Here is a 14,307-nt window from a genome sequence, read left to right on the forward strand (position 1 = left end):
AAATGCAGACAAAATACAAAGATAAATCCACTCTGGTTAAGTCACAAAGATGTTCAAGACAAATGATCAAGATCCATTACATCAGGACGATAAAACCAAAAGATGCTTCAGGAAAATAGAACAGATGAGTGTTTATCTATCTCTGTCAAATCCGCCACACTTCACGATTTACAATCACCCACAGAAACACCTGCCTAAACTACATACCAAGCTAGCTTTCTATTTTCTGAGTTGTTCTATAACTTCGGCTCTTTGTTGAGTTCCTTGGACGCCAGTATAGGCTCTACCAGGGACCTGTCAATGTCCTTCGCAAACATTGCCTTTTGCATCCCATTCCCCATGGCTGGCGCAGTGGCTCCAGAAGCTGCAACAACAAATGATATTAAAGATGTGATGGTATATCTCACTTCATAGTGTAGCTTACACTGTTCTACTAAAAAGCTTAGAATACTGTCCAAAACTGTAATTCATATTGAGTAAGAGTAAAAAGCCTAGCCAGCAACCATAAAGGATATTCAAGTGAAGACAGTACCTGGTTTTTCTGCTTTTCCATGATTTCAACCTGCATGAAACATTTGGTCAGTGATCACAACCACAAAGAATATAAAAAAGAAGCCCATTTGAAAAATCTCGAGATTCTTTAATGATATAGGGAAGAAACGGGACGCACTTGTTTCCTCTGCAATTCTTCATTTAACTCTTTAAGTTGCGCAATTTCTGCTTCCAGTTCCATCGTATAAGCCTGTCAGGCAACACAGTGGAAAGGTAAATAACCATTGCCACGGTTTTAAGGTTACTTCAGTCTCCAAAATTTAAATGAACACTCACTTGCTTGCGAGCGCGGGATCTTGCAGCTGATTCCCTATTCTTTATCATCCTTTTTTGCCTTCTCTCAATCACTTTCTCCAGAACTGCACCTGTTTTTCTCACTCGCCCAAACATGTAAGGAACAGGCGACAAAGATGCATCCAGGGCACTCTTTGGAGTCAGATCAGGTGACATCTGGCTTCCAGGAGATACTGCTGCAACCGTTACCCCTGTTTTAAACTCGACAGCTTGCAGTAGATTGTTGTTCATAGGATGGTTATGAATTCCGAGTATTGAAGGCTTCACTTCCTGGCACTGCGAAAAATGCAAAAACAAGCCATAGTCAAATAACTGAAACATACATGCAGATTGAAAACCAGCTTATCTCAAAACATGAAAACTATATCTAATCTTTGTCAGATGATTGTAGTTCATATAAAATGTAGTACTTTAGGTTCTTTAGTCACCTGTGTTGCAGGTTGAGAACGGTTAACCGCATCAACAGTGTTGGAAAACGCGATAGTGGTCTGTTTGGGAAAAGGCCTCTCCTGCTTCTGTATCAGTTGTTGCGGTTGCTGCACCGTCTGTGGCTGCTGCATCTGTAGTGGCTGAGTTTGAGCTGTCAGAAGATCCGGTCTCATCACTGCTCCATTTCCAGACAAATCATGAGGCTGGTTAGCACCAAACCCATTAATAGCTGTCCCGAGACCTCCATTACTGCCAAATCCGTAGAATCCGCCATGGAAGTTAGTTACACTCTCCACCGGTTGAGGTTCTTCCCTAACCACACCAGCCCTGACCAAAAACTCCTCCAAAGTCATCTCTCCCAACGTTTGTTGCCTCTGTGGAATCCCGCTTGTCCCACCATTACCAACACCGTTTCCAGTGTCATCCTCCTCCATCAGCTCCTTCCAGACATCATCAACCCTCTTCTGACTGATCGTACGAGGCAATGTAATTGACCCTTGTCTCTGCAAACTCCCACCAGTGAAAAAACCACCACTTTCTCCGCCCACACCAACAGCTAACCCACCATTGTTGTTACCACCGCCGTTAATAACAGTGTTTCCGCTATTACCATTGTTGATGTTGTTGAAACTAGTGTTGTTTCCCATCATTGAGTGGCTTTCCTCAGCAGTCCAAATGTTCTTCAAGAGCTCATCCATGTTCATAGACCCAAAATCCTTGCCAATTCCACCACCCCATGAGTTCTGAAACTCATCAAAGGTTAACGAGAACACCGAGTTCTGTCTCGTCAATGGAAGACTAGTCCCCACAGTTGGCTGCTCACTCACACCATCAACAAAGCTCTTGAAGTTTAATCTAGACCCCATTACTACTCTCTTCTCAAATCAAGCTTCCGTACAATCAAAGCTTCTGGATTTATTTACCTTCAAGAAAACAAACAAGCACAGGTTATGGTTTAATCATACATCTGTAAAATTGTTGAACTCATCAGAGAAAAGAAAAAACAAACGAAGAAACTAAAAAAGCAGAGATCTTTATCCATTTTTAAAGTACCAAAATTTAGAAAACAGCAGTTGCACCCAAAACTCAAAAGAGACCCAAAATCAGATTTTTATCAGTTCCAAAGCTAAATCCGAAACATGAACCCCAACAAAAGATCTGAAAGAGATATATATATATATATATATATATGCACAATGAAGTACTAAAACAGAGCAAATAATAGTGAAAATGGAAAGGAATCTCCTTTAATCAAAAAACAAATCTCCAATCACACTCGGCGGGAAAAATCATGATTCTCATCGAATCAATGAATCTGAACAAGAAAACCAATCACCAATAGACAACAAAAATCATTTCATCAAACCAAAACAAAATTAAGCAGCTCAGTCACACAAACTAACAAAAATAAAGATGTTTTTTTAAAAAAAATTCCTGACCTTCGAATTCTTTTTTTTTCCCTTTGGAAATGGAAATCGATAATTCCTCTTTGAGAAAGAAAAAAATACCTGAAAGGGGTCAGAGAGAGAGAGATGGACAAGTGTCCCATGGCGTGACACTCGTCGTGATATAAAAGGTGGTTTCTTTTGTTTGGATGCGACGATTATTTTATTCTCGATAAGGTTATTATAAATTTTAAGCCAATTTGACGTCAGATCGTGCGTGAGCCGTAGAGATTGGGCAACGTGGTCCAATCAGAAACGCTGCTTTTTCTTTAAATCATTTTCGATACATTTGCGTTTCCCACCAATAGCAATTCGCTAAGTGGAACCATTTTTGGCCGTTTGATTTCCTAAACGGCGTCGTCATTTACGAGACCAAGTACTACATCTTAGAACATTTTGCAAAAATATTCTTATACTTAAAATATGCTTATACTTAAGGATAACCAATAAATATTTAAGCTGACGAATAAATAGCGGATAATTTGTTTTGGTAGATATTATGCTAAATTAGGAGACCAAACAAGAGAGTTATATTAGAGTTATATTGAGCATAGAACGATGAAAACACTAATACAAAATGATAATTTGTTGGAGTGAATTTCTTCTTTTTATAGTTTACAGAAAGTTTAACGGTGCAATCGACAAATTGATATCATAATAGTTGACTATGTATTCATATATCATTCATTAGCACTTAGCTGTATAGTCATGAATACTAATTTATTTGAGAAACAATTTTTTTGATAAACTCTATCGGCTGATTCGGTCAGTCTTGGTAGAAACACACCGAAGTGCTTCAGAGTAGACTTCTACCCGAAAGGCCACTACACTGTCTGTCCCGAGTTTGGAATGTTTTCCGACTAATATCATGGATAGCCAGATCGCCTATTAAAAACAATCTACTATCGTGTTCACTAACACTTAGTTAGTTACCTAATAAATACTAAAAAAACACACTTTCTTATTAAAAAAAACCACCTATTTGGCTATTTGATCGAATGGAAATGGATATTTGAAGAAAAAGAAAAAGCAGCGTTAAGTTATTCCATTCGTGGATCGCATTCCATTGGCAAATCGACCATAGGGTTTTTTTTTTTATATATCTTTGGAATAGTCAATCTCTATTACGCGGAGTAACTCGATTTACTGGAATCAAATTTCGGTGGAAAAGACGGAGTCAAGTGGACTTAACCACTTGACTAAAACAAATCCACCGTAAGGTTTATAAACTACATTAAGAAAAGTTATATTATAAAATGAAATGATAATGAAAAGAAAAATAATGATTGATAAGATTTAAGGAAAAAAGTATGAAGAAAAATAGGAAAGAAATGGAGCTGGGAATGGGTGAACAGTCCGGAATCTTTATCACGTTTTGCTGCACCTACAAAGGGATGGTCATCTGCCACGTGGCGCACTCAGTGCCCTCTCAACTATTTTAATAAAGTTGTAATGAAGCAACAAACATAAAATTATGAAATCCTTTTGTGTTGTTGATCTTCACATGTGATTGTGATCTTGTCTTCAACTTCTTTATTTTTTATTTTTATTATGTTTCTTCACCATTATTGTCATTGACTCTTCTTTATCTTGGACTCGGTACAATACAAGTGACCCTTCGTGTCTCCCATCTTTTATTTCTATTTTCAATCTTTTTATAGTATTATTTTTTCTTTAAGAATCTACTGGATTAGGAAAGTCTACTCTGCAATACATTCTACTAAACAAATGTAACCGTGATTTTGTTTAATACTATCATATAGATCATTCACATGGGACTCGACGACTCTTTGGAGACGTGCTCTTTCCCGAAATAGATTTAATTAATTGAAGTTACTTCTTCAAGGTCGTGAAGAAACAAAATGTAAATTATTATAAGCTTCTTTCAAGAATCCAAAAACACAGGAAACAAGAACAACCCAAAGAAACGATGAATAAGTGATAATTATATTAGTAAAAGAAAAGATAACTCATAATATAATTATACAAAGAAAAACGCTAAATGAAAAATGGTACAAATCTAATATGTGAAGAGAAATCGTCTTGGACTGCCAATAAGATATTGATGTTTATATTGAATTCCCGTTCAGTTCTTACAATATACAATAAAATATTTTCTAATATTGAATTACCATAAGTATATAACCTTTTTAACAACAAAAAAAGTTTAATACATAAGTTGCGACAATATGGTAAGTTTGAAAAACTTTACTCTTTCTTAAGTCGATGGTAAGAGAAAATTACAAAATAGATCTAACAATAACAAAATTAGATCAGAAACCTAAACCACGATAAAGAAAAAGAATAGATGTGATGCCCATATATCTTCAATACTTTATTTCGTGTCTAGAAGAATAGTTGTTCAGAGTAGTTGAACTCTTAGAAAGAGGTCTATTGATTGGAGAAGTCCTGACGATGCAAATAAAAAATAACAAAGAAATTATGATTAGAAGAAAGCTTTGAGGAATGAGGCATAGCAAGATTGTGAAGTCTAATAAACTATTATTCCTTATTTCCTTTAATCTGTTATCAAAAAAGAACTATTTTCATAGTAAATGCATGTGAAGTGAATGGCCCGAATAATGTGAGCACGAAGGTCTTAAGTGCACCTATTTACAAGCAATCTAAATCATGTGGATCAAAGGTTTTCTTGTCAATTATTGGCCCTGCTTGACAACGTATGTCAGATTACTTTGGCTAATTAAAAATACGCTTCAAGTGTACATCGGATCATGTGTTTCTTCTTGCAAGCCATTCTCTACTGGTCAGTACAAATCCTCCGTCTAGTCAACGGCTTTATATTTTGGGCTAAACTAAGCTACCGAATGTTTTGGGCCTTATTGGGCTCTATTCTTAGTTGTCTATATTATTAAGCTGTCTTAAAGTTTAGTGGTTAGACCACACGGTTTACAAAAGTAAACCGGGTTCAATTAAATTCCAATGTGCAAACAAACAAAGAATAAAACCTGACGACCGTCGCTAAAAGCCTCCGGCGGACTCTTCAAATCACCGTCGCAAAATCGCCTCTCCGATTCTACCATCTCGTAGTCTCTCATCGCTATTTCTGAGTATTCCCCTTTAACCTGAAACCTCGAGGTGGGAATCGTCGGAAATTCTCAAAACCCCTGATTGCATGTATGTTGAGGTATATATATAAATGTATAAATTTTCTCTGAATATTTCTCTTCTTCCCTCAAAAGTTTGATGAAATTTGGAACTTTTTCACTGTTCAGACAAGTTCCGACCTGCAAAGGTGGACGCTTTACACGAGTTTTGCAATCTGTCGGAGCAGTTGTTAGAGAATTCTCAGCATCTGCAAATGCTTTGCAAGATTGTTGGAAAAATGGGAATGAAAGTAAAGAGATTGATGATGTTCACACACTTTTCAGATACTGCACTAATTTGCAATCAGCCAAATGTCTTCACGCACGTCTCGTTGTCTCCAACGCAATCCAAAATGTTTGTATCTCTGCTAAACTTGTTAATCTCTATTGTTATCTTGGTAACGTCGCATTGGCTAGATATACGTTTGATCATATCCATAACAGAGATGTTTATGCTTGGAATTTGATGATTTCTGGTTATGGCCGTGCGGGATATTCTTCAGAAGTTATTAGGTGTTTTAGTCTATTCATGTTGAGTTCTGGACTTCAACCGGATTACCGGACTTTTCCTTCGGTTTTGAAAGCTTGTAGGAATGTGACTGATGGGAATAAGATTCATTGCTTGGCTTTGAAGTTTGGATTTATGTGGGATGTCTATGTTGCGGCCTCGTTGATCCATTTGTATTGTCGGTATGGAGCGGTGGTGAATGCACGTATACTGTTTGATGAAATGCCTACTCGAGATATGGGTTCTTGGAATGCGATGATTTCTGGGTATTGTCAAAGCGGAAATGCTAAAGAGGCGTTAACTCTGTCTGATGGATTGAGAGCTATGGATTCAGTTACTGTTGTGAGTCTCCTTTCGGCTTGCACGGAAGCCGGTGATTTCAATAGAGGAGTTACGATTCATTCATACTCGATAAAACATGGACTGGAGTCCGAATTGTTTGTTTCCAACAAGCTGATTGATTTGTATGCTGAATTTGGTAGCCTTAAGGATTGCCAGAAGGTTTTTGACAGGATGTATGTGAGGGATTTGATTTCTTGGAATTCGATAATTAAGGCTTACGAGCTGAATGAGCAACCGCTTAGAGCGATTTTGTTGTTTCAGGAGATGCGTTTGAGTAGAATTCAACCAGATTGCCTTACTTTGATTAGTTTGGCTTCTATACTATCACAGCTAGGGGAAATTCGTGCTTGTAGATCTGTGCAGGGTTTCACTTTGAGGAAAGGCTGGTTCTTGGAAGATATTACCATTGGGAATGCTGTTGTTGTTATGTATGCAAAACTAGGCCTTGTAGATTCAGCAAGAGCAGTGTTTAATTGGCTACCGAATAAAGATGTGATTTCGTGGAATACCATAATATCTGGTTATGCTCAAAACGGCTTTGCTAGTGAAGCAATTGAAATGTATAACATAATGGAGGAAGAAGGTGGAGAGATTAGCGCTAACCAAGGGACTTGGGTGAGTGTTTTGCCCGCTTGTTCGCAGGCTGGAGCATTGCGTCAAGGTATGAAACTCCATGGCCGTCTCTTGAAGAACGGTCTTTATTTGGATGTTTTTGTTGGAACCAGCCTTGCTGATATGTATGGAAAGTGTGGACGACTAGACGATGCACTCTCTTTGTTTTATCAAATCCCAAGAGTCAACTCGGTGCCATGGAACACCCTGATAGCGTGTCACGGGTTTCACGGGCATGGCGAGAAAGCAGTGATGCTGTTTAAAGAAATGCTGGATGAAGGAGTGAAGCCAGATCACATTACATTTGTGACTCTGTTATCGGCTTGTAGCCATTCTGGGCTAGTAGACGAGGGTGAATGGTGTTTTGAGATGATGCAAACGGATTATGGCATAACACCAAGCTTGAAACATTACGGTTGTATGGTAGATTTGTATGGTCGAGCTGGTCAGTTAGAAATCGCTTTGAACTTTATAAAAAGTATGCCGCTTCAGCCTGATGCATCCATTTGGGGAGCTCTTCTCAGTGCTTGTAGAGTCCATGGAAACGTCGATCTTGGCAAGATCGCATCTGAACATTTGTTCGAGGTTGAACCCGAGCATGTCGGGTATCACGTTCTATTGTCAAACATGTATGCTAGTGCTGGAAAATGGGAAGGGGTTGATGAAATACGGTCAATCACCAGTGGAAAGGGTTTGAGGAAAACACCGGGTTGGAGCTCAATGGAAGTAGACAACAAAGTGGAAGTCTTTTACACGGGAAACCAAACGCATCCAATGTATGAAGAGATGTACAGAGAATTAACTGCATTACACGAGAAACTGAAGATGGTTGGGTATGTACCGGACCATAGATTTGTGTTACAGGATGTTGAAGACGACGAGAAAGAGCATATCCTCATGAGTCATAGTGAAAGATTGGCTATGGCATTTGCACTTATCACCACTCCTGCAAAGACAACGATTCGGATATTTAAGAATCTAAGGGTATGCGGTGATTGCCATAGCGTAACCAAGTTCATATCGAAAATCACAGAGAGAGAGATCATTGTGAGGGATTCAAACCGGTTTCATCATTTCAAGAATGGAGTCTGCTCTTGTGGTGATTACTGGTGATGGCATAGAAAACCAATGAGACGGTATTCAAAAACCGGTTCGTTCCAATCAATTGTGAACCGGTTTATTCTGGTCTAGGAAGACTTTGGGTGGGAAAAAGATTCCAACTTTGCTTACGAAGGTTAAGTCACAACAAAGAAAGCTTCTTTATTTCCGCCATGGACACAGCCTGTCGTAGTCATGTGGACAGCTTGTGGTTTACTTTAGCAGAAAGTCACTCGCAAAGGACGAGACGTGTGAACGGTTTCAATCGTTGAATCCTCAATGTTTTGTTTTAATACAGTGTAATCAGTCTTCTAATTAGTTTGTCGGAGGTAATAATTACGTAAACACACATCAAATTCAAAGCTGAATGACTTATTTTATATATGTGATCGATTTCCCTCTTAAAATAAGATGACTTTATTATTTTAGTAGAAATGAACATGACAACTCCAATCGTTTTTATTTAATTTGTATAATTTCAACAACATCAACAACCCCCAATAATTATAGAGAATGAGAAAACATTATAATTATGTTAGTTTAATTGCCACGTTTGTTAAAAATATTACCAGCTGTGGACCGGATCTGGTTGACTCAAATTGGATACTTTTGTCCGAGTCGCTTTTCTCTGTTAATTTCCATTTTTTTACTTCTTCCGCCGCGGTCAACGATGTCACTATTTGATTTTACGATGTAAGTATGTTATTTTTATAAATCGAGACACAGAATTTGTGAAGTTTCTGATTTGGTCCTCATCTTTTTCTTTCTTCTGTTTAAGCACTTAAATAGGTGTTTGCAGAATTTAGTGATATAATGTAATCAGTCCCTTTTACTATTTATCTACAACATCATGATGACATCTAATCTAACTAATTAAATGTGTTGCTTCGTTGCTGGTAAAAAGGTAAACAATTGATTCAAATTTAAATATAGAGGAAATCTTCCTATTTATGCTAATTATCTTTCCATTTATCAAATACATGATACCAATTTTAGTCAAACTAAAAGTTGGAGAAATCTGAAAATATGGTATAAAGTTTAGGGCACTTCTCGAAGTTAACATTTACGGACATGGAGTAAATCATATATGTGTATATAAATATCAGTGTTATAAAAAAGCGGTCTAGGCGGTCGCCTAGGCTCCAACTATGCGCTAGGCTCTCATGCGACGCCTAGATAACCGTTTTGACCGCCTAAAGTTACATAGATCTTGTTTAATGTATTTTTTCAATTTTAATTAGAGTTTTATTTATATATATAGTTATACATATTTATATATTGTCTAATATAAATATAAATAAATGTTTTATCTAGTTTTGTTTATAATTTCATAATTTTTAGTTTTATATAGACATTTTATATAACTTTTATATATAATATCATATTTATAATATTTTATGTTATAAACGTCTAAACCGCCTAAAAAATCGCATAAGCCCTGATTAGACGTTCTAGGCGCTAGGCACTGGGTCACCGCCCGCTTAGCGCCTAGCGCTAGGTACTGGGTCACCGCCCGCTTAGCGCCTAGCGCTTGATAAATATATGTTTTTTTTAGTAATGAAATTAAAACACGATCGAACGAACGAGAGAGGGATTAACCCCAAACAAATACAAACCTAGCCACTTTCAAAATGTCGAAACGCAACGCAGCGCCGTCGCAACCACCGCCTAGACCGCTAGTAAAACAACATTCGTGGTCACCGGATGCCGATCGAGAAGAAGCTTGGCTTCGGAAGAAGGGGAAGAAACCATCTGGCCGACTTGGTCGGAGTAAAAGTGTGACGGACGAAGATCTAGAAGAGCTCAAGGGATGCATCGAGCTTGGATTCGGATTCGAGCCGGATTCGCCTGATTTAGATCCAAGACTCTCGGAAACTCTTCCAGCTCTTGGCTTATACTGTGCCGTTAATAAACAGTATAGTAGCAGATTGTCACGGACTTCGTCTCTTTCGTCGATCGCATCGGAAGGTGAAAACAGCAATTCGAGCACGACGATCGTCGATCAAGGTATGTGAATAATTTTCTGATTCCTCTCTGTTTTCTAAGAATTGTAAAAAAAAAAAAAAAAACTGACGGTGGAGAATTGAAATTGAAAAGGTGATGATCCGGAGACGATGAAGCTGAGGTTGAAGCAATGGGCTCAGGTGGTTGCTTGTTCGGTGAGGCAATTCTCCGGCGAACCAAATTGATATTTGAATAATGATTAAGGATAATAATCCTTTTATTTTTTATAATTACCTCTTGAGAAATTATTGTTTGTTTGTTCTGATGTCATGTACAGAGGAATGACAGTTTTGTAAAATAGATGCGATTTTAGAAAATTCAAATTTAGAATCTAATTAATGGTTAACCATAATTATAATTTCATTCTTCTTCAATGTGATTTTCAATAATTGTTCTTTGTTTGCTTTAATTTTGTGATTGTGTTTGTGTGTGTGTGTGTTTGTATTGTTTATATGGTGGTTCTATGGATTATTGGGAATTGGTCGAAAGAATTGTATTTTTTTTTTTTTTTCTCAAACACTTACAGATATGAATCATAGCCTTACCCTTACATGTGTAAGCGCCAAATAATGTAAAACATCATGGGAGGGTTAGGATGTGTGTATTCTCAAGAATTACTATTATGTTGCAATACTATATCAAGTATTACGATTATGTAATGTTGGTAATGAACATATGTATAAGTGTTTCAGTTTTTATGTCATTATGCATTGCGGTGACCAGTTGTATATGTGGGCGGTTGGTTTGCTCTCTCATGAAGTTCACAAAATGGTAGCATTACATTATTATGACTAAAGACGAAAATTTGAGACAAATAACAGATATAACCAACCAAACATAGTCACAATTTCGCGATGGATTGTTTGTTATGCGAAATTGCCATATGCATTTTTTTATGGAATTGCATCTATTAAATATGTCAGCAAATTATTAACTAGAGATTAGTCAAAACGAGAAAAATGAAGCTTACACAGTACACACACTTACAAATTACTTGGATTCTACGATGAGGATGTCATGCTTTATTAGTAAGAGACATCAGTATTCTCAAAACATGGTATAAAAAAAGGTTAAAAGATCTTTTTAGAACAATGACGTGAATTATCGTGATTGAAAGTTTTCAATTCTATAAACTAAACAGAAGATATGGTAAACATAGTACACAAAAAAATCCCACAAACATGATTATTGAAGCATTACATAGAATGAATAGTGAAAAACTGTATGTGAAATTTGGTCATGCATGTATACGTTCGAATGAGTAGATATCAAATTCCGTAATATACATTTGTAAAAGGAATTAGATATAAGTAGCTTTGCCCAAAAAAGAGTTTCAAACCCGCCACAGCATTGGTAGTGTTAGAGACTTGAGAGAAGAAAAAAGCCAGTAATCTACTTACTTCCCACATATATGCATTAGAGATAAGTTTACAAAAATTACATAATTGTATAACAACAATGTCGTATGTTGTAATAGCTATCAAGAGCTTATGAAGTTGTATATTATGCATAACAATGTACAAAGGTTAATATAGAGTACATGGGAGGATTTTAAGGAATAATTAGGAGAATGATCTCGATGGATCTGTAATTCTGTTCACATATATCTAAAACAGAGAATCTAGAAAATATTAATTGGCTCCACATGAGATGATTAATAATTGCTAATTGGCTGATGTTTGACACGTTCACCGAAATGAAGAGAATCCGCGGTAGGTGACGGTGGAGGCAATATAATTGTTTTCAAACTTTGTACAAATCGATCTTTTTTTTTAGTTTTTGTTTTTGATCTAGACTCTGATTCTACAAGTTCTATACCATTCATAAGAATTGTACAATATTTATATAGAGTTCAAAAAAGGAGGATATCGAAAAAGAAAATCTCGATGGATTTGTACATATTTCTAAGAGGGAGTCTATATGATTATAAAAAAAAGAATACATTATTTTATCCAACCAGTAGCAAAGTGGTCTACAATAGGAGGAAATAAAGAAGTGGTCTACATTAGAAAACTACTATTGTTATCGCGAGATATTTGTTTTTAGGTTGTATAAAGAAGGGTAATATTACTAACTAGCCAAATTTGACACATAAATTAAAAAACTAGCAGAGAGAAAATTTTCTGTCGGAAAACAGCATGGACCCACTTTGTCTGAAGATGTGAAATAACAAAACTATCCTCCGTTTGTTTTGAGATCTACAGTAGGCGACATTGTTTCGTGATATTTTTCAAAATAGCATATAAGAACCCAAATTTCACATGTTATATTTAACTAAAAGACATGCTATTTAAAAAAAGTAGTGAATTTTTAAGAAAAAACATTGTTACGTAGTGTTTTTTTTTTAACATTGTTACGGAAAAATTAAATTTGAATAGAATCTTTTTATAGAGAAATAACATGTGATCTTAATAAAAACCGTGAATTACTAAAAAATAAGAATCTTTTTTTAAAGAAATCACATGTGATCATAATAAAAAACGTGTATTACTACAAAATAACATGATAGAGAAAGATATTAAACTGAATATAGTGTTTTTTCAAAGAAATAACATATAATCTTAATAAAAACCGTGAATTACTAGAAAATAAGAATCTTTTTTTAAAGAAATCACATGTGATCATAATAAAAAACGTGTATTATTACAAAATAACATGATAGAGAAAGATATTAAACTGAATAGAGTATTTTTTCAAAAACTATCATGTGCTCTTTATAAATAACGTGTAATACCGGAAGATAATATGATAAAAAGAGATATAATTCGAGGAAAAAAACATGTTATAAAGAGCATGTATATAATTACACGTGCTTTTCGACATCAAACAGACAAAGTACTGTAGTTTATGGCTATTTTCTTAATTATTTTAAAAAAATTTGGCTATTTTGTGCATATTCTCTATAAAAAATGGCAGATATTTTTCTTTGTTAAGGAACGAAGCGGCAGATATTTTGAAGCAGCCACTTCCCCACGTCAGCAAATGTCTCGTAGCGCAAATGGATATCTGCGAAACCAATGGCTTTTTTTTTCCCGGATTTATCCTATCAACTTTTTTATTTTTAGGTCATGATATTTAAATTTTCTTGGCGTTATCTCATTATTCATATTCAAATTCAAATGGTGTATAATGAAAGTTAAGTAACTGTTTAAATTAACAATTTTTATTCTTTTTCTCTTTATTTGATCAGCACTCTAAAGCATTAAAGAGTTGACAAAAAAAAATATTATAGATGTTACCGGATACCATGTTTTGTACCACCAGCATTGCAAAAAAAAAATGAGAGCTTAACAATAACATTCATTCACATATATCATTTTCAATTTTATTTATCATATTATTTGTAATTCTTAGTTAAATAGTGCAATAATTGTGACAAACCGTTTGCCCTTATATATGAAGAAAGAGCAAATGACATGTAAACTAAACTATATTATAGCATGTTGAGCATCAGACTTCTTCATCCGATCCTGACTATTTTATAACTAAAAGCTACATAACTCATGACCAGTATATTGCGTGTTGGACCAACTTATGCTGAATACATTTTCCGAGAATCTCTTATGTTTGAGCTGACCAAGTTGTCATCTCCAATAATTATTCATTCGTTGATAAGGAAGGATGTACTTAACCTTAAAACGCTCAAATGTGTATCCGTACGTGTTTTATATACAAAGCTAGCTGAGATCAGTTTTTATGTCGATTAGCTCCGCTTTAATCTTGGGATTCAACATTATTTCACCACAAATTTAGGTGTTTTTTAATAATTTGCTACCAACACCGCACCAAGCCAATTTTATCCATATTTATCATAGAAAATGTAAGATCAAACCCTAGAGAGAGAAGTATTGAAGTTAAACTTGATTTTGGTTTAAGCTTAATTATGGGTTTATAATTCAATATTCTACATTGGATAAAA

At 35.7% G+C, this 14,307-nt stretch overlaps 3 protein-coding genes across 6 annotated transcripts; 2 read left to right on the forward strand and 1 right to left on the reverse strand.

Annotated features, from left to right (window-relative positions):
• Positions 1–11: 11 nt before the first annotated feature.
• On the reverse strand, positions 12–2,848 carry LOC9303211 (ABSCISIC ACID-INSENSITIVE 5-like protein 6). 4 transcript variants are annotated; one of them, XM_021018812.1, is made up of 6 exons: positions 2,784–2,848; positions 1,275–2,198; positions 829–1,122; positions 671–742; positions 533–562; positions 12–364 (listed from the first exon to the last, which is right to left on the reverse strand). In XM_021018812.1, exons 2-6 carry the CDS (start codon positions 2,139–2,141, stop codon positions 284–286), a joined length of 1,344 nt encoding a protein of 447 aa, XP_020874471.1. In that variant the 5' UTR covers positions 2,142–2,198; positions 2,784–2,848; the 3' UTR covers positions 12–283. The 4 variants fall into 4 exon arrangements, with proteins under 4 accessions (XP_020874471.1, XP_020874469.1, XP_020874470.1 ...); XM_021018810.1 differs by having other exon boundaries at positions 2,715–2,800; XM_021018811.1 differs by lacking the exon at positions 2,784–2,848 and adding an exon at positions 2,329–2,676.
• A 2,680-nt stretch (positions 2,849–5,528) lies between these two features.
• Positions 5,529–8,791, forward strand: LOC9305252 (pentatricopeptide repeat-containing protein At4g33990). Its single transcript, XM_002867093.2, has 2 exons — positions 5,529–5,865; positions 5,954–8,791. Exons 1-2 carry the CDS (start codon positions 5,858–5,860, stop codon positions 8,397–8,399), a joined length of 2,454 nt encoding a protein of 817 aa, XP_002867139.2. The 5' UTR covers positions 5,529–5,857; the 3' UTR covers positions 8,400–8,791.
• Positions 8,792–9,930: 1,139 nt separating this feature from the next.
• On the forward strand, positions 9,931–10,891 carry LOC9303212. The gene is made up of 2 exons (XM_002867094.2): positions 9,931–10,391; positions 10,482–10,891. Exons 1-2 carry the CDS (start codon positions 10,016–10,018, stop codon positions 10,571–10,573), a joined length of 468 nt encoding a protein of 155 aa, XP_002867140.1. The 5' UTR covers positions 9,931–10,015; the 3' UTR covers positions 10,574–10,891.
• Positions 10,892–14,307: the final 3,416 nt, after the last annotated feature.

Source organism: Arabidopsis lyrata (assembly GCF_000004255.2).
Source record: "Arabidopsis lyrata subsp. lyrata unplaced genomic scaffold ARALYscaffold_7, whole genome shotgun sequence".
Taxonomy (NCBI): Eukaryota; Viridiplantae; Streptophyta; class Magnoliopsida; order Brassicales; family Brassicaceae; genus Arabidopsis; species Arabidopsis lyrata.